At 34.2% G+C, this 23,927-nt stretch overlaps 1 protein-coding gene across 2 annotated transcripts in view; it reads right to left on the bottom strand.

Moving 5' to 3' along the window:
• Nucleotides 1-2,399: 2,399 nt before the first annotated feature.
• DCN (decorin) overlaps nucleotides 2,400-23,927 on the bottom strand; it is a 38,052-nt gene continuing 16,524 nt past the window's right edge. For both annotated transcript variants that reach the window (XM_066257765.1, XM_066257764.1), the window contains exons 3-8: nucleotides 23,690-23,802; nucleotides 16,068-16,281; nucleotides 15,265-15,378; nucleotides 10,108-10,201; nucleotides 6,485-6,623; nucleotides 2,400-3,135 (exon numbers count right to left, since the gene is read on the bottom strand). In XM_066257765.1, coding sequence (XP_066113862.1) covers nucleotides 2,941-3,135; nucleotides 6,485-6,623; nucleotides 10,108-10,201; nucleotides 15,265-15,378; nucleotides 16,068-16,281; nucleotides 23,690-23,802 — 869 coding nt within the window. In that variant the 3' untranslated portion in view covers nucleotides 2,400-2,940. The remainder of the gene's footprint in view (nucleotides 3,136-6,484; nucleotides 6,624-10,107; nucleotides 10,202-15,264; nucleotides 15,379-16,067; nucleotides 16,282-23,689; nucleotides 23,803-23,927) is intronic.

Here is a 23,927-nt window from a genome sequence, read left to right as displayed (position 1 = left end):
AAACCTGAAGACCCTAAGCTATTAACACAATGCTCAGAAACTACTAAGAACCATGAAGAGACTCCCTGCTTAGTGTATAAGACTTCTACCTTTGGCTTTGACAATACTATGAATTGTAAAAACTATTGCAAAAGCAAAGGCCAAGCTTAACTGGATCAGCATACATCAGGGTTATAATGCTGACTCTGTATTTCCTATGTATCTCAATTTCATCATTTATGAAATGGAAATAGTATATTCTTATAGGATTTTTGTGATAAATAAATACATGCTCCAAAAAGAGCCTAACATGGAAGCTGGCAATTTGTATGCACTGAATAAAACTCTAGGAAAAATATCTGTTGTTATTTTCATTTTTCTACTAGGAGTTGTCTCATGTCAAGTTTATTGAAGGAATAAATAAATAAATGATGCCAAATCAATAAATAGCCTCTCCCAGTTATTGCCCAATAAATATCTTCTTCCATTAATTACAACTGTGAATAAATATTACCAACATGATCACTTCATGAAAGCCTAGACTAATTAAATAGCTTATACAAAGCACTGTACATTTCAGGCAGTAACTGGCAAAAAGAAAATGTGACTTTAAATGCAACAGCTTAAACTCTATGCTGCAATTCTCATGATTCTCATAATTATCAAAATATTATTTTTGTTTTCTGCCAAATTATATATAATATGTAACTGACTGCTTCTTAATATTGACAGTGTAAGTTTTCTGTTAATGCTTTGAGTTTTAACATGAACCATATTTATTTAAATTGGTAAACTTGGCTTTAGTCAAAGTCATTATCAAAATGGCCTTGTGTTTAATAATGGAAAACCAGATTCAGCTAATCATTTGACAATGTTTCATCAGATATGTATATTTTTAAATTTATTAGTACCTCTGATCAATGTAAAAAAATCTAAAATAATTGTGGTTCAGAAAAAGTGCCTGGGATAATATATGATGCGAATGTAATGTTTATCGGAGGTTGGTGGAACTTGTTCAATAATCCTGCAATTATAATTAGAGTGACCGGGCTAGTTATTCTCCAAGTGCCTGGACCAACTTCATTTTCCTGTCTTTGCTCTGCTGCAGGAGAAGACTTCATTTATCTGGCTTTCTTGATGGTTGTCTTTCCTTTAGGTTTGAAAGTGAGAGGATCTGTGTGAGGGGAGAAAGTTAGGTGCCTTTAGAATCTCACGTCTGGCAAAAGGTGTGTTCCTCCAGGAGCATGGCCCCCTGGGCACGAAAGTCCTCAATAGTTGTCCTCTTACTTGGCTCCAGAAACTCCATCTTTTACCCTATTCCATTCAGCCATAGGGTAGAAACGGCTTTCCACCATTGCCAGGCTCTAGGTGTCTCACCATCTCTTGTTTGATGCAATCAACTCTGTGCCTACTGTATAACAGTCCCTTCATTAATTATTTTCATATGAATTATCTGGGGTAAATTCTGATTTTTATCAGACCCTGCTTTTCACAAAGAAAAAAGAAAAAAATATCTGTTGCCAGGTATTTACCAGGTGTTTGACTGCAGTAAAGTTATTTCTACTAACTTCAGTTTACTTTTCTACAAAATGGGAGTGCCAGTATTTACTCATTGACTCTCCAGGGTTGTGAAGTTGGTATATATATCATAATTAGAGAGAATCTCATGACTTTTTCTGGAAACATTGTGCTGATATTCTTTTGTGTACTGAATATGGAATAAGTAGTGGAGGAAATCCCTATTTTTCAACTGTAAGAGAAGCCAGCCTGAAAATGTAATGAAGAAAGGCAAAGCTGAAAGAACTGCAGAGAAACTCATCTAGAACTCTGATCGAACTACAGCTAAAGGCTCACCTAATAGTAAGACTATTTTGTATTTCCCTTCATAGTTTAAACTAGTTTGGATTCAGTATTCACAACCATAAAGCATTCAACATTGCAGAAGAAAGAAACTGTCTTCGCATGTTTACTTATTAGATGTCAATGGCATAAATGCACCTTTTATAAATATTTACTCTTGGTAAATCAGCTTGTTAAATGGTCTGCTTTGATAGTTGTTTCTAAATCCCACAGAAAACATTCTAAAATTGAAGAAAAGTTTCACTAAATGCAATAAATATTTCTAATACATCTAGTAATTATAAAAATGTTCAGGAAAGAAGCCTAATTATAGACATGATAGTTTTAAACCTGATTTAGCATCTTAGTAACCAAAACTATCAGGTAGAGTCAGTGTTGTGCTTTATCAGCTTAACATTGAATATAGATAATGTAAGTTACAATACACCAATATTAAAAGACAGGAGCCAAAGAAATATATAGGAATTTGAAACAATGTGCTGTTTATATCAAGAAAGCAATGTCTACTTTTCAGAAAATTAAGTTTAGGGAAATATTACAATTACACTTTTATATAATAGTAATTTTGAATGTGAACTTGTGAATTTATTTTTTTTAGAAATAATGACAGCAAAGTTTTACATAGCCTATATTGAATTTACATATTCAAATGAGGCTTTTTCAGTAACAATAGGGATTAATACAGAGCTGAGCTTGACTTTGACATTATGCCAAAGGCACTAACCATCCTATGAGTTACAGAAGATTGGTACTTTTTAATTTTGATTCCTTCCGAAAATTAAAAAAAAAAAAAGCTTTACTAAATTTTGGACATACATATTTTCTCCAAATTTTACATTTAGTGAAGTAAGAATATCTGCAATAGCTCAGTTAACATCAACAGAAAGCTTCAAAAAGAATTCTGAAATGGCAGGCAAAATACTTTTTTATTGTAGGCAATTATTTAAACTGTGTATCTGGCTTTATGCATAATAAGTCATGTGGGAAAAACATCCACATTACAGTTAAATTTCATTATCTAGCTTTCATTTTCTTTTCCTTTTTCAGCAATGACATTAATGGGATTTTGCCAGATTATCAAAATGAGGGATTTCTGAGTAGTTACTTGTAGTTTCCAAGCTGGATCGCAGAGCGCACATAGACACATCGGAAGGTGGATGGCTGAATCTCCCAGTACTGAACTGGGTTACTGAAAAGGCTCACTCCAGAATAAGAAGCCTTTTTGGTGTTGTATCCAGGTGGGCAGAAGTCATTAGATCCAACTGCAGAAATGTTGTTGTTATGAAGATAGACAACCTGCAACGTGACATAATGGAGAATAATTATTTTCCTCTGAATATATTGAGGCCCCCTCATGTAATTACTTTATACTCTTTCAATATTTTCATCCTTCAGTTTAAATATTGTAATACATCTCAAACTAAACTTTTGATTGCTCACTTCCTTATAAAACTTGTTTTTCCCTTCCTTAGTTTCCTCATTTTGGTATATGGCATCTCAATCTTTTCAGATACTTAAACTAAAACCATTATCTTTGCTGCTTCCTTTCTCTTATACTCTCTGCCCAACCATCAACAAATCCTGCCAGCTCAAACTTCAAAATATACAAATAATACAGTTCTTATCCCCATGTATACTCCCAGATCCTTTTCCAAAGCCACCATTATCTTTTTCTGCATTGCTAAAGTTACACTGGTTGTTCTTCCTGCTTCCTCTTTTGTCTTCCTAAAGTTTGTTCTTTTTAAGTGAAAGTAGGGAAGAAAATGAGGCAGGCTGTCACATGTGCCCTGACTGGGATCCAACCAGCAACACCTGTTGCTCAAGTATGGAGCTATATTTAGCACCTGAGACTGACATGCTTGGACCAACCAAGCTGTCCTCAGCACCTGGGGCTAATGCTGGAACCAACTGAGCCACAGGCTGCAGGAGGAGAAGAGGAAGAGAAGAGGGAGAGAAAGGAATGAGAAGCAGATGGTTGTTTCTCTTTTGTGCCCTGACCAGGACTTTCATTCATGGGGCTGATGCTCCTAATGAATCAACAAAACTAATTCTATGACCTCAGTAATGTGTTCTGATGAACATTTGAAAAAGAGCAATCAGGAAGGTGAAAAAATGATTATTCTGAGATCTAAATATGAAAACAAAAACAAACCACCATCAACTAAAAAAAGATGTGATGGGCTGGGCTGGGATGGAATAGAATAAGCTGAATATAAAAGAAACTATCACTGTAATGCTAAGTATTTAAAAACTTTTATATGCACAGATTTATATATACTAAATCTCAACAAATATGTGTTTCTTATTGTGGATCACAGAGTAAAGAATACAAAACAAGCTAGTGTGAGGTCTTTGCTGAATATCAGCTTTCACTCAGGGTCTCAAATGCAGAAGGGCTTCATTCTTGATTTTCTATATCTAATTGGCTAGCCATGTATCTATTTTACTTCCTTCCTACAGCACTGAGGGATTTCACCTACCCTACTTCCTTTCTATAAGTACATAGTTCAGTTACTTAATATTATTTTTTTGTATTTTTCCAAAATGAGAAGTCGGGAGGAGGAGAGGACAGACAGACTCCTGCATGCACCTGACTGAGATCCATCTGGCATGCCCACTACCAGGAGGCAATGCTCATCCCCTCTGGGGCATTGCTCTGCTGCAATTGGAGCCATTTTAGTGCCTGGGGTGCAGGCCATGGAGCCATCCTCAGCACCTGGGCCAACTTTGCTCCAATAGAGCCTTGGCTGTGGGAGGGGAAGAGAGAGATAGAGAGAAAGGAAAGGAGGAAGGGTGGAGAAATAGATGGTCACTTCTCCTGTGTGCCCTGGCTGGGAATCAAATCTGGGATTTCCACAAGCTGGGCTGACGCTCTACCGCTGAGCCAGGCCAGGGCCATAGTTCAGTTCTTTTTAGCAAATTTATATAGTTGTTCAACATCACAACAATTCAGCTTCAGATAATTTCAATTACACTCAAAATATTCTTTTATTAATTTCTAATTATTCTCAATATCATTCCCAGATACAGGGAATCATTAATTTTCTTTCTACCTTTAGAGATTTGCTTTTTTCTGCACATTTCATATAAATTTAGTTATAACAATATGTGGCTTTTGTGTCTGGCTTTCTTAACTTAGAATTATTTCAGGACATCCACATGATAGCTATTTGTATCAGGTCTTCCAAGTGACCTGGTTTTCCTTAGGCTTCAAAACCTGCTTACCCACTGCTTCACCATCACCAATGACCCATTGAAAAATAATGAAATTTCGCCCTGGCTGGTTGGCTCAGCGGTAGAGCGTCGGCCTAGCGTGCGGAGGACCCGGGTTCGATTCCGGCCAGGGCACACAGGAGAAGCGCCCATTTGCTTCTCCACCCCTCCGCCGCGCTTTCCTCTCTGTCTCTCTCTTCCCCTTCCACAGCCAAGGCTCCATTGGAGCAAAGATGGCCCGGGCGCTGGGGATGGCTCTGTGGCCTCTGCCCCAGGCGCTAGAGTGGCTCTGGTCGCAACATGGCGACGCCCAGGATGGGCAGAGCATCGCCCCCTGGTGGGCAGAGCGTCGCCCCTGGTGGGCGTGCCGGGTGGATCCCGGTCGGGCGCATGTGGGAGTCTGTCTGACTGTCTCTCCCTGTTTCCAGCTTCAGAAAAAAAAAAAAAAAAAAAAAAAAAAAAAAGAAAAATAATGAAATTTGGAGTATATCAATTTAATTTAAAATTTCTGTTACAACTCAATAAAAATATCAGTAGTTTATTCATATTGTTGAGAACAGAGTAAAATATAAACCTATCATAAACCCCAAGCAGTAAAGTTGAGATACTAAATTACCAACTTTATAAATAGAATGGTTTTACCTATAACATAGTGTCAGTGTCAAGGTATAGTTTCTGAATCACCATAGTTGAACTAAGAACCTATGTAAATCTCTAAATCAATTTAAATATGACCTTTAAAAAGCTAAAAATTTAGATAAAATAAGAAAATATGTAAAATCTATAGATGACTACATGACTGAATTTTAAAAAAATATATATAAATTAAATAACATGTTTGTTTAGTTCCTCAGAGTAACAATGAAAGTTTTATAGTGTTATATATAAAATTACCTTCACTATTTATACTAATATGCATGTCTCATATGTATGGATTTATAGACCTCAAAGCTCTATTACCACAGTGTATGTGGTATTCAATCATATCTTCTAATCCTTTTGAGTGCACTCTAACTTGATAGTTTATATAAAGTTAATTCAGTCACACTGCTAGATAAGCATTCCCTTTTAAACTATATGACATCTGCTGAAGCTAAAAGTTAACATTACGATTTTATTTCATATCTGTGCATCACAGATTGAATCATTTTTTCTGACCACTATGTATTTACTACACTGATATGTGACTTGAAACTACCCTGCATCATAAAAAAAATATTACATTCTGGAAGCAAGCATTATATAGTAAGTTCTAGACAATAGTCCTAATTTTTAAAAAATAATCATTTAAACCTATATCTTATAAAACTAGAATGCCTATTCATGTGGAAACATTAAAAATATCTCTCTGCAAATGATTTCTAAGCAAAGCTTTCTACATCCTAGAATACCAATAAAGAGGGTTTTATAATAGTCAGTGGCATTGTGTTACCTGGATGTACTTATGTTCTGCCAGACCACCAGGCACTTTGATAAGCTTATTATTGTTCAAGTGAAGTTCCCTCAAATGAGGAGTGTTGGCCAGAGAACCATTGTCAACAGAAGAGATGCTGTTAAAACCCAGTCCCAACCTACAACAAAAAAGAGAAAACAAGTGCACATGTCACATATGAATACCTTCTTACAAGCATGTGATTAACCAAGTCAATAGAAAAGGACATTTTTCATTTTTGCATTTACGCTTTCCTCTGCCTAGAGAGCTTTTCCAAACTTGCTGAACTTTGACAAAGCCCATTTGTTCTTGAGATTTCAGTGTAGAGTTACCTTCTTTAAAACCCCTCCACCAGTACAGACTAAATCAGTACCACTAGTAAAGGCTCATATAGCAAGCATCCTGCTGTCACCCTCTTATAAAACTCGAGGGAGTGTGTACTTGTGTGTCTTTCCTTGTGAAGAGTAACTGTTGTGTTTATTCAGTACAAACACAGATCTTGATATGATCAATGAACAGCTGTTGAATTGATTTCTATATATCATGAATGTAGTAAATTCATTTGGGAGAGAACTAAAAGGAACACTCTTATACTTTGAAAATTAAACAATTGCATACTTATCAGAGGAAATTATTTGTTGGAAATAAACAGTACAGATTCTAATGAAACAATAAACCTACCTTCCAGAAAGGTTAACATAAGTAGCATCTTGCACAAATTTGAAAGAATTCATCAATGACCATCTGTTCTTGTCCGAATATATCTAGTGCTAATGTCTCTTGTCTCTTACCCTGATCTCTGACATAGGTCTCCAGGGTGAGGCAAGAATATGTTGGAAGACAGCCAGAAAGCTCCAAGGAAAAAGTAAGAGTAAGACTCTATTGGGTTTCTTCAAATGCAGTAAAAAAGACTTGGGCATATTTTATAGGATGATTTCTTCTTGCCTTCAGCTGGTTCTGACCTTTGAGCCCTTTTAAGATTTAGATGTTGACTTAAGTAACCAAAATCTTCCAATTTTAATGATGACTTGGTATGTGAAATAACTGAGATTAAAGTGTACTGATTTTAAGTAATTTATAGCACAGTTGGTTTATACATATTAGCTTTAAAGTCTTTTTTTAAAAAAACATTTATTTTATTGATTTTAGAGAGGAAGGGGGGAGAGAGAGAGAGACAGCAACATCAGTGTATTCCTGTACGTGTCCTGACTGGGGATTGAACTCACAACCTCTGCACTTCAGGATGATACTCTAACAAACCGAGCTATCCGACTAGGGCTTAGTTACAGAATCTTAACATGGCATCTTGGTTCAGAATATTTTGGTTCTCCCACAATCTTAGGCAATCATCTCTAGTTTCTGGCCTTTTTTTTCCCCCCAGAATCATGTCTCTTATTTTTTACAACAATCCAAAGCCCATATCCATTTTGGGCTAACACATTCTTAGAATATAATATTCCTAATAATTTATTCAAGAAAACTTTAATTTTAAATAATTTATTTTTATTTCAGGAACTTAATATGTTTGAGACATTATCTTAGGCCTGTGAGGGTAGAGGACACATGGCTCAAAGAACTATGATTTTTTCCAACAAAGAATATTGATATAATGACATATATATGATACATATCATATGATATATAATAATAAATATTTGTGTGTATGTGTGTATATATAATAAAAGGGAAGTTTGCCTGAAAATCATTTTCTTTTTTTGCAGAGGAACATACATTATTTTTCCCTCATTGTTCCCAATAACTAATTATAATACTTGCCCTGCAATTATATTTTGAGATTAGCTACCTTCATCTTCTTTTCACAGTTTTAATTTTTCAGCACCAAACTACTTCTCATGATTCAACATTAGTGAGGAGCAAGCAATACAAGAATTTGATAACTTAATAAACAAAATTTTCTGGACTTGATTCCAAAAAGAAATGTGTTGACAAATTCAAAGGTTAGGAAAATTTGCTTGGCCAATGAGGCAATCTGCATTAATTTACTGAATAAAATTTGAATCCATTTAAACAGAAATCTTCACTTCTATTGACCTTTTTGAAGTTTATTAGCTCTTTATACTTTTTTATGTTTGACATAAAGCATATGATGTTAATATTAAGTGAAAAATATCAAACTATCCATCCCATTTTCAGTACAGAGTATTTTTTTACTAAAAAGGCACAAATATTATGAATGATTTACCATATTGAGAATGTTATACTATTGTTAATTCTTATCCCTACTACTACTCCAAATAATGATCTAATAATAATAGCTGTCCTAAAGGCAGTTTTACACAATAAGCAATGCAACATATCTTTTGACTTTTTCTGCCCCTAGAGGGACTGAATCAACAAAAAAAGAGGTGGGTGATACATAATGCTATTTTGAAAAATATTTTCTATGTTAGAAGCTGTAATTAAAATAGCTTTAGGCAAGCAATTTCTTATCATTTGAGACACACCAGGGTAATACTTTGTAGCTATTGTCACATACATATACTCATATTTAGCTTCTAACCACCCATTGGCTCACTGGGAAATAGCCACAGAAATGGAAAAAGCTGCATTATATATCTACTTGGTAGTAAGGATTTCTCAAAGATGAATTGATTATTTTATATTTATTTATCTACCATGAAATTTATATACAAAAAGAAGAACGAGCCAATTTGGCATAACACCACACTTCTCTGTGAGAACATTCAGCAATACATGTAGATCAAGAACAAAGTGCTCCTTGAAGACATTTGAAATAATTTTCCAACACTTTCCTCTTTTTATTGCTTAACCAGATTGTAACTATAGGAAGACTGAAGTTAGGTTAGAAAAGAAGACTGATACTTGTGATCATAATTCGGAGAAAAAAAAAAAAAGAGCCAGACATTTTTTATACCTTTGTGAATACTATGTTAAATATCCAGAGACATTTTAAACTCTTCAGAATAAGACTTAGAGAATCTCATCATAAGTCCTCTGACTGTGTAATGTTGTGTGGGATGCTTAATATTTCCATACCCTGATATCTTTCATTTTAATGCTTTTTCAAATTCTGGGACACTGTATTATAAGTTACTTAACTTTCTGTTCAATGCAACTAAGTTAGAACATCCTGAATAAACATATTGATTTAATGAAATACTGTGAAATAAGATATATCTTAATCTAACAATAACAGGGTATTTATAAAATAAGAGTTTGATCTTGGTGGTCCCAGTCAGTATACCATTTCATTAGTGTTTTTAAGAAAAAGCAATTGGGCTAGCTGAAGTTTGAGGTTGTTTATAAACAACAGCAACAAATATGGTACAGTAAAAAATTAATCACGTTTTTAATTCTGAGTATGTAGTGACTAATACACCTAAACATTTTATTTATTTATTTATTTTTTACTTTATTTATTCATTTTTAGAGAGGAGAGAGAGACAGAGAGGGAGAGAGAGACAGAGAGAGAGAAGGAGGGAGGAGCTGGAAGCATCAACTCCCATATGTGCCTTGACCAGGCAAGCCCAGGGTTTCGAACCGGCGACCTCAGCATTTCCAGGTCGACGCTTTATCCACTGCGCCACCACAGGCCAGGCTAAACATTTTATTGATAGAATGTCATGAAATAATATTATTACTTAGCCAAATTGTTCAGTCCTTTCAGGCTAGCTGCATCAACTTTGGTGATTTTGTTGCCATCGAGATGTAATTCAGTAAGGGAAGGAGGAAGACCTGGAATATGGAAACAAAATGTTAAATTAGCACATAAACATAATTATAGAATACAGAAAGATGTCATGAGGACATATGCCATTTTCTAAAAAACATGCAGTTCTAAACTATTTGCTTTTCCTCTTGTTCATTAGTTTTGCTTTTCCTCATTTTCCTTCATCTCTTTCATAATAATATATGCTCCTAGAAGGAGTATGAGACATTTTTACTTTTCTAAATTGATTTTAACACAAACACAGATGGTACTTATCAGAGAGCAGTTTTTTTTTTTCCTAGGAATTGCTAGGATACAATTGTAGAACTGCAGTGAAACCCTGAATCTCATTAGGTTCTTACCTCTTTGTTGCTGAGCTAACACTGCCATTGGCAAAAGATAATAACTCTAAACCGAAGAGATGAGTAGTTGAACTATAATAAAGAGATGAATATACTGTATGTTAACTAGTTATTTCACTAATGATTATCATTAAAAACTAACATTGATATACTGACCTTAGTCTTAATCAACTTTTCCATAAAAAGTCTCAAATGCCACTGCAACATGGGTGTATAGAAAGAGCTAGAGTTTCTTCAGGCTTTTTAAATCAAGACTGTTTCTATACACAAATGGAGTGCAGGGGCCTATAATTAAGTGCTCTGCCATATGTTGAGCACCTGGGGAAATCATTTTAGATCCAAAGTATCTACTACCCCTCTGGATAGTACCTCTTGTATGGCTAAGATTTCTAAAAGTTTAGTAATATAAATATTATATAAAAGTTTAAAATTTTTTTTTTGCCATCTCAGGAGGTAATATGTTTTTATATAACTTTTTAAACAGCATATTGTTTCACTTATAAGAATAGCAACAACTACAAAGAAAACTGCCAATTGGTTACATGTAGAACTAACATCTGCTTAGCAGGAAGTGTTGGTTATTTGTCCATTAAGAACATAATTAGAAAATCACAGGTTATGTTTGGTCTAAAATTTTCATTACATCCTACTGAATTCTGTCAAGATTATCAAATTAATGGAAAAATTTAGTCCATATTTGATATTTAAATTACTATTGGTTTCTCTATTTAGGTGGAAGATGCTAAGGAAAGGTTCTACTTACTGAATATCTGTTATGTGCCAAACATTGAGATTGGCATTTTCCCTAATTTATCTCATTACATTTTTAATATTTAAATTATTTTTCATTTATTCAATTTCATAGATGAGAAAACAGAGATTCAAAGTTAAAAATGTTATAGTTTATCTAGCTACTAGGTAGAAAATGTACTAAGTTCCCAGATGGTCAAAGGGAATTAAAATAGCATGCTCTTAACTGAAGGAAATAAAATCTCAATTGCATTTTTCTCATGAATAAGGATCAGGAAATCACAGTCACTCTTGGAATAAATAATTTCAACCACTTGAATTGCCTTAGAATAAATACATGTGGATTTTCAAACTATTTCTATTAGTAAAACAAGTGAGTATATAAAAAGCAATGAATGCATATCTTTTCTTCCCTGTCACCAGGAAAACATGTTTTTAAAATGCAGTGTCTCTAGAACATCAATTATCATTACATCTGTCATTCTTACCTAGTTCCTAAGTGTCTTCCTTTAGGCAGGGGTAGTCAACCTTTTTATACCTACCGCCCACTTTTGTATCTCTGTTAGTAGTAAACTTTTCTAACCATCCACCAGTTCCACAGTAATGGTGATTTATAAAGTAGGGAAGTAATTTTACTTTATAAAATTTATAAAGCAGAGTTACAGCAAGTTAAAGCATATAATAATAATTAATTACCGAGTACTTTATGTAGGATTTTTGCTAAGTTTGGCAGAATAAATCTTAATAAAACAACTTACTATAGTTAAATCTATCTTTTTACAGCTAGTGCTCAACTTACGACCACGATTGGTTCTGACAGACTGGTCATAACACGATTTGGTCATAAGTTGAATAAGCTATATGTACCGTACTGTGAAATGATGTTATAAAAATCTTTAAGTCAAAGACAAAGACAATTTCCTCTTGGTAGACATCTTGGGAGAGGTTTGATGAAAAATATCCAAGATATAAAACACAAATTGCTGTACCAAGTCTGGGATAACTGTTGAAATGGAGCATGCAGATATGGTAGTGCTGCCGGAAGCTGGTCCACACTGTCCTATGTCCAGCTGGGAAACACTTGCGCTGCCAGACGCAGCGCAGTCGTGGGTAGCAGTTGTGGTTGTAAAGTTGAATGGTCGTAAGTTGCATAGGTTGTAAGTCGATCAATACCTGTATTTATACTTTGGTTGCTCCACTACCGCCCACCATGAAAGCTGGAATGCCCACTAGTGGGCGATAGGAACCTGATTGACTACTACTGCTTTAGGGAATGTCAGTTTCCCCCCAAAAAAATTTGTAGCCAGGAGGAAGTTGACCATGGAATAAAACTTTGCATAGGGTAGAGAGAGAATCAAATTTATAAAGAACTGCTTTAGCCTTTGGCACTGCAGCATTTAGCCAAAGAACTTAAACTATAGTTTTTTTCTTTTTTTTCTTTTCCTTTCCCATTTGAGATAAAACACATTGAGAGCTTACTTTGGGCCAAATACTATGTGTGTGCATGACAAGTCTTATGTCTATTAATCCTTACAAATATTCTCAAAGATAGATATCATTAATGTCTTTATTCTATAGATAGCAAAACTAAGGCTTCAGAAATGTGAAATAATTAGCCTAATGTCAGAGAGCAACTAAAAGGCTGTGTCATGATTCTCACTCAGGTTGGTCTAACTCAGGAGTGAATTTATAATCTCTTCATTTCATTCCACTGTCTTTCTGTTTCCATTAGTGATGGAAGATAACATATGGAAATTAAGACTCCCTGAAAGTTGGTGATGCTCAGGCAGAAGGTTCTCAGCCTAAGAAAGTCAGACTTCTATATTAGATATGCATATATATGCATGGGGGTAGATTTTATCGGGCAACAGAGTAAAATGCTCAAACACAGGAGCTCTGACATCAACCCAGCACAACCCCAGCTCTGCCACTTCCAAGTTCCAAGAATTTGATCACAATATACCTCATCTTTTTAAGCCTTATTTTCTTCATCTATAAAACAAGTATAATAATATTACTTACACAGGATTGTTTTGAGACTTATATAACAGAATCCATGAAAGCATTTGGCACAAATTACAAAACCCATGAAAGGCATTTGGTGCAAGTGCCGAATAAAATTTAGTCACTGTTATTTTAATATTATTAAGTGTTTAGTATATAAAAGCAAGGTAAAGATGATAAGGAAAGATCATTTAGGATATGGTAAGGATACAGGAAAGCAAGAAAAACAGGCTACTATGTGATAAAATGTGTTACTGAGGGATATTTAGGAAGATGCATTAAAGATCACAAATTCAAAGACTGTTTAATGTAAGACATCTGGCTGTATGGAGTATTGGGAATACCTGGACTTTAAGTTCCAGCTACTTTATTTCACCTCCTACAAGTCTAAGGCTTTAGGCAAGATCTATCTATCATCTATCTATCTATCTATCTATCTATCTATCTATCTATCTATCTATCTATCATCTATTATCATCTATCTATCTACCTATCTATTTATCATCTATCTATCTATCTTCTATCTGTCTATCTGAATAACTATATATATAACAAAATATAACATGAACTGCATATATATATTTAACTGAAATATATATATTTTCTCTATATAATCTCTGCACTGAGGATAAGAAAGATCACTTGTTACATGTGAGTCAGAGACTCAGCATGAATGTGCTTTATGAACTGTAAATCAATCTCCTTTGTCTATCTATATCTATGTATCTACTGATTTATACCAGTAGTTGCTTCTATGAATCAGAAACATTCTTTGTAGCACAAAGACTGTATAGAGAACAAGGGGTGGTAAGAAACCATTCTATGAGATACGTGCTCTCAAGAGTTGAAGTTTCTATGGAAGCCTAATAAAGGGTCATTGTTTTCCGTGAGCAAGTAGTTATACATATTTTCTACACAGCCCAAGAATAAGATATTTAATTTGAGAAGCACCAGATTGAAAAGAAAATTTGGGAATATACAGGAGTTTTTGTGAGACTTAATAATCTATGAGAGGAAAAATGTGAAAATTAGAACTTATGTTTGGTGACTTGAAGCCGTTTCTGATTCACAAAGACTGACTTACGCACCTCTCCTGGGTAACCTTCAGACAATGAGCTTACCCCCATGACTGTGTGGTGACTGCTGCTTAACTGTCTGGCTTTGCTCCAGGCAATAAGCGCCTCCAAGGCAGGTAGTGTATCCTATGCACTGTCCTGTCTCCTGTGTTTGGAACTTCGCCTGAGCAAAATGAGTGTTCAAAACATTTTCAATGAACAACATACGGTAATAATTAATCCACTACTTATCTGTATGCCAGATAGTCCACTATTTGTTTTAATTTTTTTTAAATCCAAATGAGGTAGATATTAGTATTATTCTCACTTCAAAAATAGAGAGATTGAGGCACAGATTTTGATAACTTGCCCAAGGCCCCAGAGCCAATTAGTGACAATTTGAAGTCAAGCAGATACATTCCAAATCCACACTCTATCACACACACTGCATCTATTAAAATAAGAGTATAGTCATTGTGGATCCTCTTACTCAAGGAGCATATAAATGGAATATTTTAAGATGGAAATAAATTCACTACAGATTAGAGACTTGAAGTAAAAATTTTCTCAATTTTAGAGGTACTTTCGTTCATCTCTCTCATTCTCTTTTTAAACAAAGTACTGCTAAGGCACTCTATTTCTTAAAACTGTACTTTTTTTCTTTGTGAAATAATGATTCTATTATATAAAATCATCATGCATTACATAATAACATTTTAGCAGAGACTTTATAAGCAAAAGAGCCCGGTGACCTCTACAATGAGCATAGATGGCCCAGTGGTTACCTACTAGGATAGAGAATTTACTAGAACTGAAGTTGGCCTCTTGAGTCACCATTCAAATTATCAAAACAGTTTTTTTAAATGTCAAAGCTTTTGGGTTCATATTTTCAAATTCCTTTAGAGAACTGTCTACCACCTTGCGGGATGGAGGTAATATTGGTGTCAGCAATGCGGATGTAGGAGAGCTTCTTCATTCCCTGGAACGCCCCATTCTCAATTCCCGAGCTCTTCAGCGGGTTGGTACCCAATTCTACAAATGGAGTAAGTTCAGAGTTTTTAGACAAAAATTTTATATTGCAAGTCAGAATACTGTCTGTTTCAACAAGGAATTTAACAAATTTGGTTCAATAACATCTTGACTGAAAAACAAAAGAGAAATTAAAGCAATGCTCCTCAAAGGTATAGCAAAATGGGGTAAAAATGGCCCTTACTGAAACAACAAATAACAACAACAAAACCCATAAATATTTATGAAAAAGTAATAACAATGCAATTATTTATGATGCATACACAGTTTTGCCCAGAAGTCAATAAAAGCAAGTATTTATAAATTACACTTATCCTGGAGATATTACTTTTCTAAAATACATAAATGTTGTTAAAAAAATTTGAATCTAACATTTTGTAAGTCAATTATAAAATTAAAATATATTTAATTAAATGCTACTTAATTGCATCCCACATCTTGGACATGCAAGGGGATAACTTTAACTCTTGAATGTTCTCTATATTCTCAGATATCCATGGACAAGAAATAAAGACGAAGTTGTAAGGCAGATTCAAAATCTCATTTCTCCTGGCCCTGCTCTTGACGTTTCTATAGGCTTAAGACATGTAATTTCTCACTAATCTACCTTCCTGCAGCTAAAGTTTACTTGAATTGAATTCTCTTAAGGTGAAGCTTGAATCCTGGTCTTAGAGTTATAAGAATATCTGTACCTATGACAATCATCTGGTTCATTCCATTGAACACAGACTTTCGCACTTTGGAGATCTCGTTCTCATGGGCACGCAGCTCCTGAAGAGTTTTGGGCATTTTTTCTGGCAATTCCTTCAGCTGATTCTTGGACAAATAGAGTCGTTCCAACTTCACTAAAGGTGTAAATGCTCCAGGGCTGATTTTGCTAATTTTGTTGTTGACAAGAATCAATGCCTGTAGATAGGAAACAAAAACAAGCTCTTCTTAATTCCAAAATCCTTCCATGTATGTAAACCAAGTGTGTAGTCTACTCATTATTCCATTCATGGAACTAGCAGAGAAACCTGCAAAGGTGCAAGAAATCAGTAAAGATCACACAGATGTGATTTCTTTAAGAAGTGTATGAAGACTTGAACATCAGGAAAAAAGTGGAGAAAAATGTAATTGTATTTTTATATATATTTATAATTATATATATACTTATATATTAAATAATACTTATATATTAAATATAATTATATATATATACTTATATTATTTAAAAGTATTCATAAAGATTGGACCAAGACACCTGAAAAGTCATTCATTCTCTGGTTTTTCAAACTTTAAATACATCTTCATTGACTGTGGTCATGAATTCCACTCCAAATGGGTGGCAGCAATTTACACCATCAGCAGCAGTGCAAGCCAATCAAATTTGTTTCCAGCTTCAAAAGTCTAGATAAAATCTGTTTCAAAAGTTTGCCAAATTAGTATATTATGTTGTAGCTGATTGCTTTACTTTGCATTTTCTTGTCACTTGAAAGCTTTAAAAACTTTCCATTCATTTCATTACCATATACTGTAGTTTCTGGAGGGAAGCGATTGCCTGATCACAATACTTCTCATTTTTTAAAATTTTAATAATTGGTTAAGAGAATAAAGATGTAGTACATATGATATGCAGAGCATAAATATATGTTTTTTAAAATTTTCTTGCATTTTTTTACATATAAAGGTTTCATATGACCAAGTATATTAGTATGTTTTACAACTGTTAAAATTTTTGTTTCTGAATGTTCCAATATAGCAAATTATTCTCATTTGTTATTGCTATACCTATAGTTATTATCAAACGTGCTTTACCAATGATCAGAACCACTGAATCTTATTATTTTAAGTCTCTTTATCAATGAATCCTAATTAACAGGATGATTTTATCAAGTTTTAAGAAACTGGACTTTTGACTGCAGTACACTTATATGCATTTCTGAAAATGCAGAGGAACAAAAAAGGTACTAGAGTAACAGAAAAGTAGTAACTTTCTGTCTAAGAAGGCAGAATATTTTCTTATAATAACAGCAGATTAATTAAATCATGTACATCTTCACATAGTTTACATTATTTGACTAATTAAAACTTATGAGAAGTAATAGATTTTTTTTATCTGCTCCTAAAATACGCATTGGTGATTAAAACAAAAATATTATTTGGAATTTCTTAAGATTTTATGATGAACATTACAGAAAGTTAAAAAAGTTGTAAGAGTTTATAAGGCATATAAAATTTTATATCAACAAGCAAAATGGGCAGGAAATCAGTAAAAGCCAAAGCTTGAGAAAGATTGAGAGGCCTTGCTATTACTGTCTGTAGAAGAAAATTCTGAAAGCTTGATATAGTTATAAACATGTTTGAAAATCTGTTTATTTCATGTAAAATGTTAAAACCTATTATGTAGAATCAATTTGATGGTGTATTTACTTGTTATTTCAGGTAATAAAATATTACTTCCTTGACTAGATAATAACTAGACAATGCCTCTACCTGTGAATATGGTATAGTGATAACTGCTGATAAATTTGGGGAGTAGTAAGACATTTGTCCCCAAATAATTCTTTAGTAATGTGGGAATAAAAGTAACATCTAGAAAGGTTGTTGTGAGGATTAAAAATGAAAATGTATATAAAGTACTTATTTGCAAAATTCCTTTCAAATATCATTGATATTTAAATTTTTTAATCCAGTATAAGTCTTTGTTTTTAGAATAAAATAAATTTATAAAATAAAACTGAAAAGCTTGGTCATAATTTGATAACATTTTAAGGGTTATCGAAATTAAAACTTATCTAAAAGATCCACACACCAAAAAAAGTATTTCTGTATATATAGTATGGCTAAAGATGGGTAAGATTAGTTCCATACAGAGGGATATGTATCTAAGGTAGTGTAGGTATAACAGGCAATGACAAAATGTTGAGATGGGAAAAAAAACTGAATAATTACACTGGCTAATAATAAAGTCTAGCTACCAGAGAAGAAGTCAAAGGTGAACCCCAGGTGTTCTGCAGGAAGTCAGCTGATGCAAAGAAGAAAAACAAGCAGAGATGATAATCAAGAGTAAGCTTGGAGGCTGAGAGAAGTGGAATTAGAAGAGAAAGTGTTGCTTGAGGGGTAAAAAGTGACTTCAGTGTCATTTAATCTAAAATTAAAGCAGGGGCTCAAAAAGCAGGACTGCTTACTTCTTCAGTAACTAAAGAAAAAAGTGATCTAGCGAAGGAGGTAGAGAGAGGTGATGGAAAAAATGACAAGCAATAGAAATAGGGTAGAAGAGAAAATGGAAGCATTTTCACCACCTTTACCTGAGTAAGTGGAAAAAGGTATAAACTTTTGGTTGCAAGATAAATAACTACTCTGGTTGTATTGTACAATGTGATGGTTATAGTTAACACTACTGTATGGTATATTTGAAAGTTGTTAAGAGAGGAAATCCTAAAAGATCTCATCATAATGAAAAAGTTGTAATATCTATATGAAGTGAGGGCTAGTAACTAATCTTATTGTGAGAATCATTTTGCAATATGTATGTTAATTTTTTTATATAACTTATACAGTACAATAAGTCACTTATATTTTATTAAAATTGAAAGAAAAAAATATGGAGCCCTGGCCGTGTAGCTCAGTTGGTTAGAGCATTGTCCCAACATGCCAAGGTTGCTGGTTTGATCCCCGGTCAAGGCATATACAAGAATCAATTACCTAATGAATGTATAAATAAGTAGAACAACAAATCAATCTCTCTCTTTATTTTTTCTCTCTAAAATCAATCAATAAATATTTAAAAATTAAAATAATGGAAACCTGAATTTATGTGTACAATTCTCTCCAAAGCCACTTAAGCAGGGTTTACACTGTACCAAGTGTTGTTTTAAGAAATTGGATAATGGCTATTAAATTTATAGGAAATTACTAGTAGACATTAAAGCCAGACTGCTCCTGAGTTTAGATCTCAATCTTTGGCTCTTATTTACTTTGTGACTATGAGCAAGTAATTCAGCTTCCTGTGCTGGGTGTCCTCATTTGTATGAAGGGGTTATCAAGAGTGTCTACCATGTAAAAATAGTTATAAGAATTAAATAATCTGACTAGGGGGTGGTGCAATGGATACAGCATCAACTTGGGATGTTGAAGACCTCAAAGTCTCTGGTTTGATTGTGGGGTGGTCAGCTTGAGCGTGGGATCATAGACATGATGCCATCGTCACTGGCTTCAGCCCAAATGTCACTGGCTTGAAGCCAAGGTCACTGGCTTGAGCAAGGAGTCACTAGCTCAGCTGGAGTGCCCTGGTCAGCTCCATCTATGACTTAATGCTTCTCATCTTTCTCCCTTCTTGTCTGTCCCTGTCTATCTGTCTGGCTCTCTCTCTTGCTTAAAAAAGAAAAATTAAATAAGATAATGCATATAAGGTATTAAGAACAGTGCCTACAATATAAAAATTGCTAAACAAGTGTTTTTATTATGCAATTTTTGACACATTTTAATATATTTCTAATTTTAAAGATTTCTATATTTTTAAGCTTCAATTCTTAAGGATATTGAATGATGACATTATAATACTCAATTTATTATTTTATAAAATAAGTATGTAGTTTTTCTACTACATATAAGTGTAAAATTACTTTTATAACATGTACACACAATTAACCAGAGTTGTAAACTTAATCAAGTTCTTAATAAAAGGACATTTTTTCTGTTAAATTCTTTTTACTTTAATCCTTGTTAATTTTCCATTTTCTCCTTCCTTCTCATTTACATGTAGCTTTCCTGGAAGAAATTATGATGTTATTTGCACAATCACAAGGATAGAAACAATCATGAATAAAAGAGTCAGAGAAAAATAGCTGTTTAACATCCTCTGAATGGTTGGAAGCTTTAATAAACTCTTCTTCCAATGTATACTTTGAAGTAAAAAAAAACAAGATTGCCAAGATCATAATTGCCTTAAAACATACTTAGAAGATGTGGAAAAGAAAGAACACATTATTAGAATGCCAGATTTAATGAGAACATCAGAGAAACTAGATATCTCACATTTAAGGATATGAGGAGTTTAAACCAATTATTCAAATTATACTTAAACACACAGGAGGTAAGATTTAGAGAAAGATAATTTTTCATACTTAAAATATGTAGCTTTAGGGTAAATATATAAAAATAAAAAAGATTTAAAATATTTTTATGTACTGAAACTAACAACATTTAACTTTCATTCTTACCTCTTTTAGCTTATTTTAATGACAGTTTAAATAGTCATTGACAACCTTGTTGGTAGCACAGTTGGCTCAGTCTCAATGAAACCATAATATGAAAGCAGAGAGAGGGTGAGTAGGGGCTCAGGCCCAGGAAGCTATAAGTGGAGACGGATCCCACTGTGCCATGATTTGAAATCTCTAGCTCAAGCCTTATGCCCCACTATATTGGAGCTTGAATCTTTCACTCTAGCCAGTTTTTATTTTTATTTGTCTGTTTCTTATTTTCTTCTATATATCCTTTTCTCTTGCACAAAAATCATTCTTCTCTTCAACATGTTGCTAATATTCTAAGACTTTGTCTCATATTTTCCTAAAACACTAACTAGTAAACTGATATAAGATGATGTATGATTTTTTTCTTCCTCTGTGCTCATAACATTCACTACTGCTATTATATTGTGCTTGTATTGTTGGATAGTTCAACAGATTGACTATACAACTTTTTATGTGCTATCATTATAATTAACTGTTTTATAGAGAATCTTAAAATTTTAAGAAAAAAATAAATCTATGCTTTCTTTTTAAACTCTGGTATATTTTCGCCTAATGCATATATGTCTATTACGTTTTCTCATCTTGGCTATCTGAAAGCTGGTAACTACAACTTGTCTTTGTTATATAAACTCTATAGCATATTATGATGTTTATTTTATTTATATTACATTATTTTCCTTGAACATATATTTCTTATTCTAATATGTAGAATCCAGATAATTTATTTTTATATTTATATTTTACTATATATTGACTATTCTTACTATATAACCCCTCAATTATTTTTAATGACAGTGAAAAGTAATAAATGGTTGTGAAATTAGAGTTTTCTATTTTTATATTCCCAACCTTAAGAATGTATTTCTATAATATTTATCTTCACAGATAGGTAACTAATCACTAGGCAATCCTCTGCATTATTTGAAAATTCTATCTCTTTACATTTTATTTTTAATGTTGAACAAAATTCTGTGTCCTTAAAACTCCACTCAACTGACAATAGGACAGTTCTTTCATCGTATAGTTGAAGCAACAAAATTTAATTTATCTTCAACACAGCCCTTCAAATATGTCACTCATGACCTTTTTGAATGCAATTTAGATATCCACATCTCCATCAACTGTCCTAGAAGAAATATTGATAATTTTCAGATTTGTTATCCCCATGATAATCATTTTTTGGTTGCTCAAAGGTTAATGCCCTTCTTAAAATGTCTTGTCCAGGATTAGACTCAATAATTTAAGAAAGGCCTACGAGAGTAGTAGAATGCAGACATTGATATTTATTTGGACATTGAAATCTGACATATTTACACTAAATGTGTACTGTTAATTTGACTGGAAACCACAGGTGGGGAGGTGGACTAGGTAATGCATTCTTTTTTTTTTTTTTTTTTTTTTTTTTTTTTTTTTTACAGGGACAGAGAGAGGGTCAGAGAGAGGGATAGACAGGGACAGACAGACAGGAACGGAGAGAGATGAGAAGCATCAATCGTCAGTTTTTCATTGTGAGACCTTAGTTGTTCATTAAGTAATGCATTCTATAGGGATTCTGATGCCTTATGTGAACAGGCAGTACCTTTACTCTTAGAGGGCTACATCAGCAAAGCTTAAACTTATTTTAGTAGGTTGGTAATTTCTCATTTTTAAGTCACCTTCTTCCAAATGCAGTTATATATATTCTTTGCCCTTTTTGACCCTTCCTTATATACAGGGAGGCTGACCTCTGCTGACTTCATCACCCAGATGCCTTTGTCCTCTGGCTTTAAATTAGGTTCAGCATGGGAGACACTGGCATGAAACCAGGAGCTAAGACTACAGCTCCTCACCTCTCTCAAGGCTGGGACTCTCTATTTCCTTGAGGCCTTGTGGGATCGAGTATTGCACACTTTATTGCAGGGGTTGGGAACCTTTTTGTCTGAGAGAGAGTGTAGGAAATGAATGTTTTATATATATATTTCCCCCCCCTCCATTTTTCCATAGTTGGAAACGGGGAGGCAGTCAGACAGACTCCCGCATGCACCCGACTGAGATCCACCCGGCATGCCCACCAGGGGGCGATGTTCTGCCCCTCTGGGGCGTCGCTCTGTTGCATCCAGAGCCATTCTAGCGCCTGAGGCAGAGGCCACAGAGCCATCCCCAGCGCCCAAGCCATCTTTGCTCCAATGGAGCCTCGGCTGCAGGAGGGGAAGAGAGAGACAGAGAGGAAGGAGAGGGGGAGGGGTGGAGAGCAGATGGGCGCTTCTCCTGTGTGCCCTGGCCAGGAATCGAACTCGGGACTCCTGCATGCCAGGCTGACGCTCTACCGCTGAGCCAACCAGCCAGGGCCAATGTTTTATATTTTTAACGTTATTTTTTTTTTTTTAAGATTTGTCTGGAAGCCAAATGCAGCCATCAAAAGAGCCACATCTGGCTCACGAGCCATAGGTTTCCGACCCCTGACTTATTGGTTCCCATTCTTCTTTGTTAAATAGTCCCTTTAGCAAAGCCTCCCCTGTGGAATGTTTTTAGAATGCCATCTTCTTTATGCTGGCATCCTGACTGGTGGACTAGATATGTTTCCATATACTATAGTGGAACAGTGGAGGTAAGTAAAAATCACAATAAAAACAGAGCTACAGATAAGGATGGAGTATGCATAATCTGAAATACACAGATACATATACATATGTATTTATAAATGATTATCCCTTTTTCTTTTGGTTTACACTTCTCTGCACTTCTTAGAATATGAATAAAAGGTAACAAAAGAAGCAAGGAAAGGAAATAATACTGAGATCAATTCATTTTGTCAAAACTTTTATCCATGAAACATGAGAGCAAATTAAGATTCACAGTAGTTTTAAGAAGCAAATACAGAACATTGATGCAATATATGTAAAACATTTTGCTGACTTTTTAGGGATTAAAGACTGAATACCCCCCCCCCATCACCTCCTAAGTAGTAATTTGAATACATACTTAGATGCTTATTTATTACCATATTGTACTCTTGGCCTTACCTAAGCTTTGTTTTCGAAACTACTTGGAGTCAGACCTTGCTACAACTCAAAAATTTAAAAAAAAATGTAAATTCTTACATGAAGGTTCTTCAGGTTCTTAAAGTCCCCATCTTTGATTTCAGTTATTTTGTTGTTTTGCAGATCCAGCAGCGTAGTGTCAGGGGGAAGGTCTTTGGGCACTTTGTCCAGACCTACCAGGAGAATAAAAGCAATATTCAGTTGTAAATGGGACACATTATTACAGAATCACAAAGAATGTGTTTACAAAGAAATTACTGTTGCAATGATAGTTTAAAACGTACATTTCTCTTCTTCT

The sequence above is a fragment of the Saccopteryx bilineata genome, chromosome 2, assembly GCF_036850765.1.
Source record: "Saccopteryx bilineata isolate mSacBil1 chromosome 2, mSacBil1_pri_phased_curated, whole genome shotgun sequence".
Taxonomy (NCBI): Eukaryota; Metazoa; Chordata; class Mammalia; order Chiroptera; family Emballonuridae; genus Saccopteryx; species Saccopteryx bilineata.
This window is presented reverse-complemented; position numbering and strand designations above follow the sequence as displayed.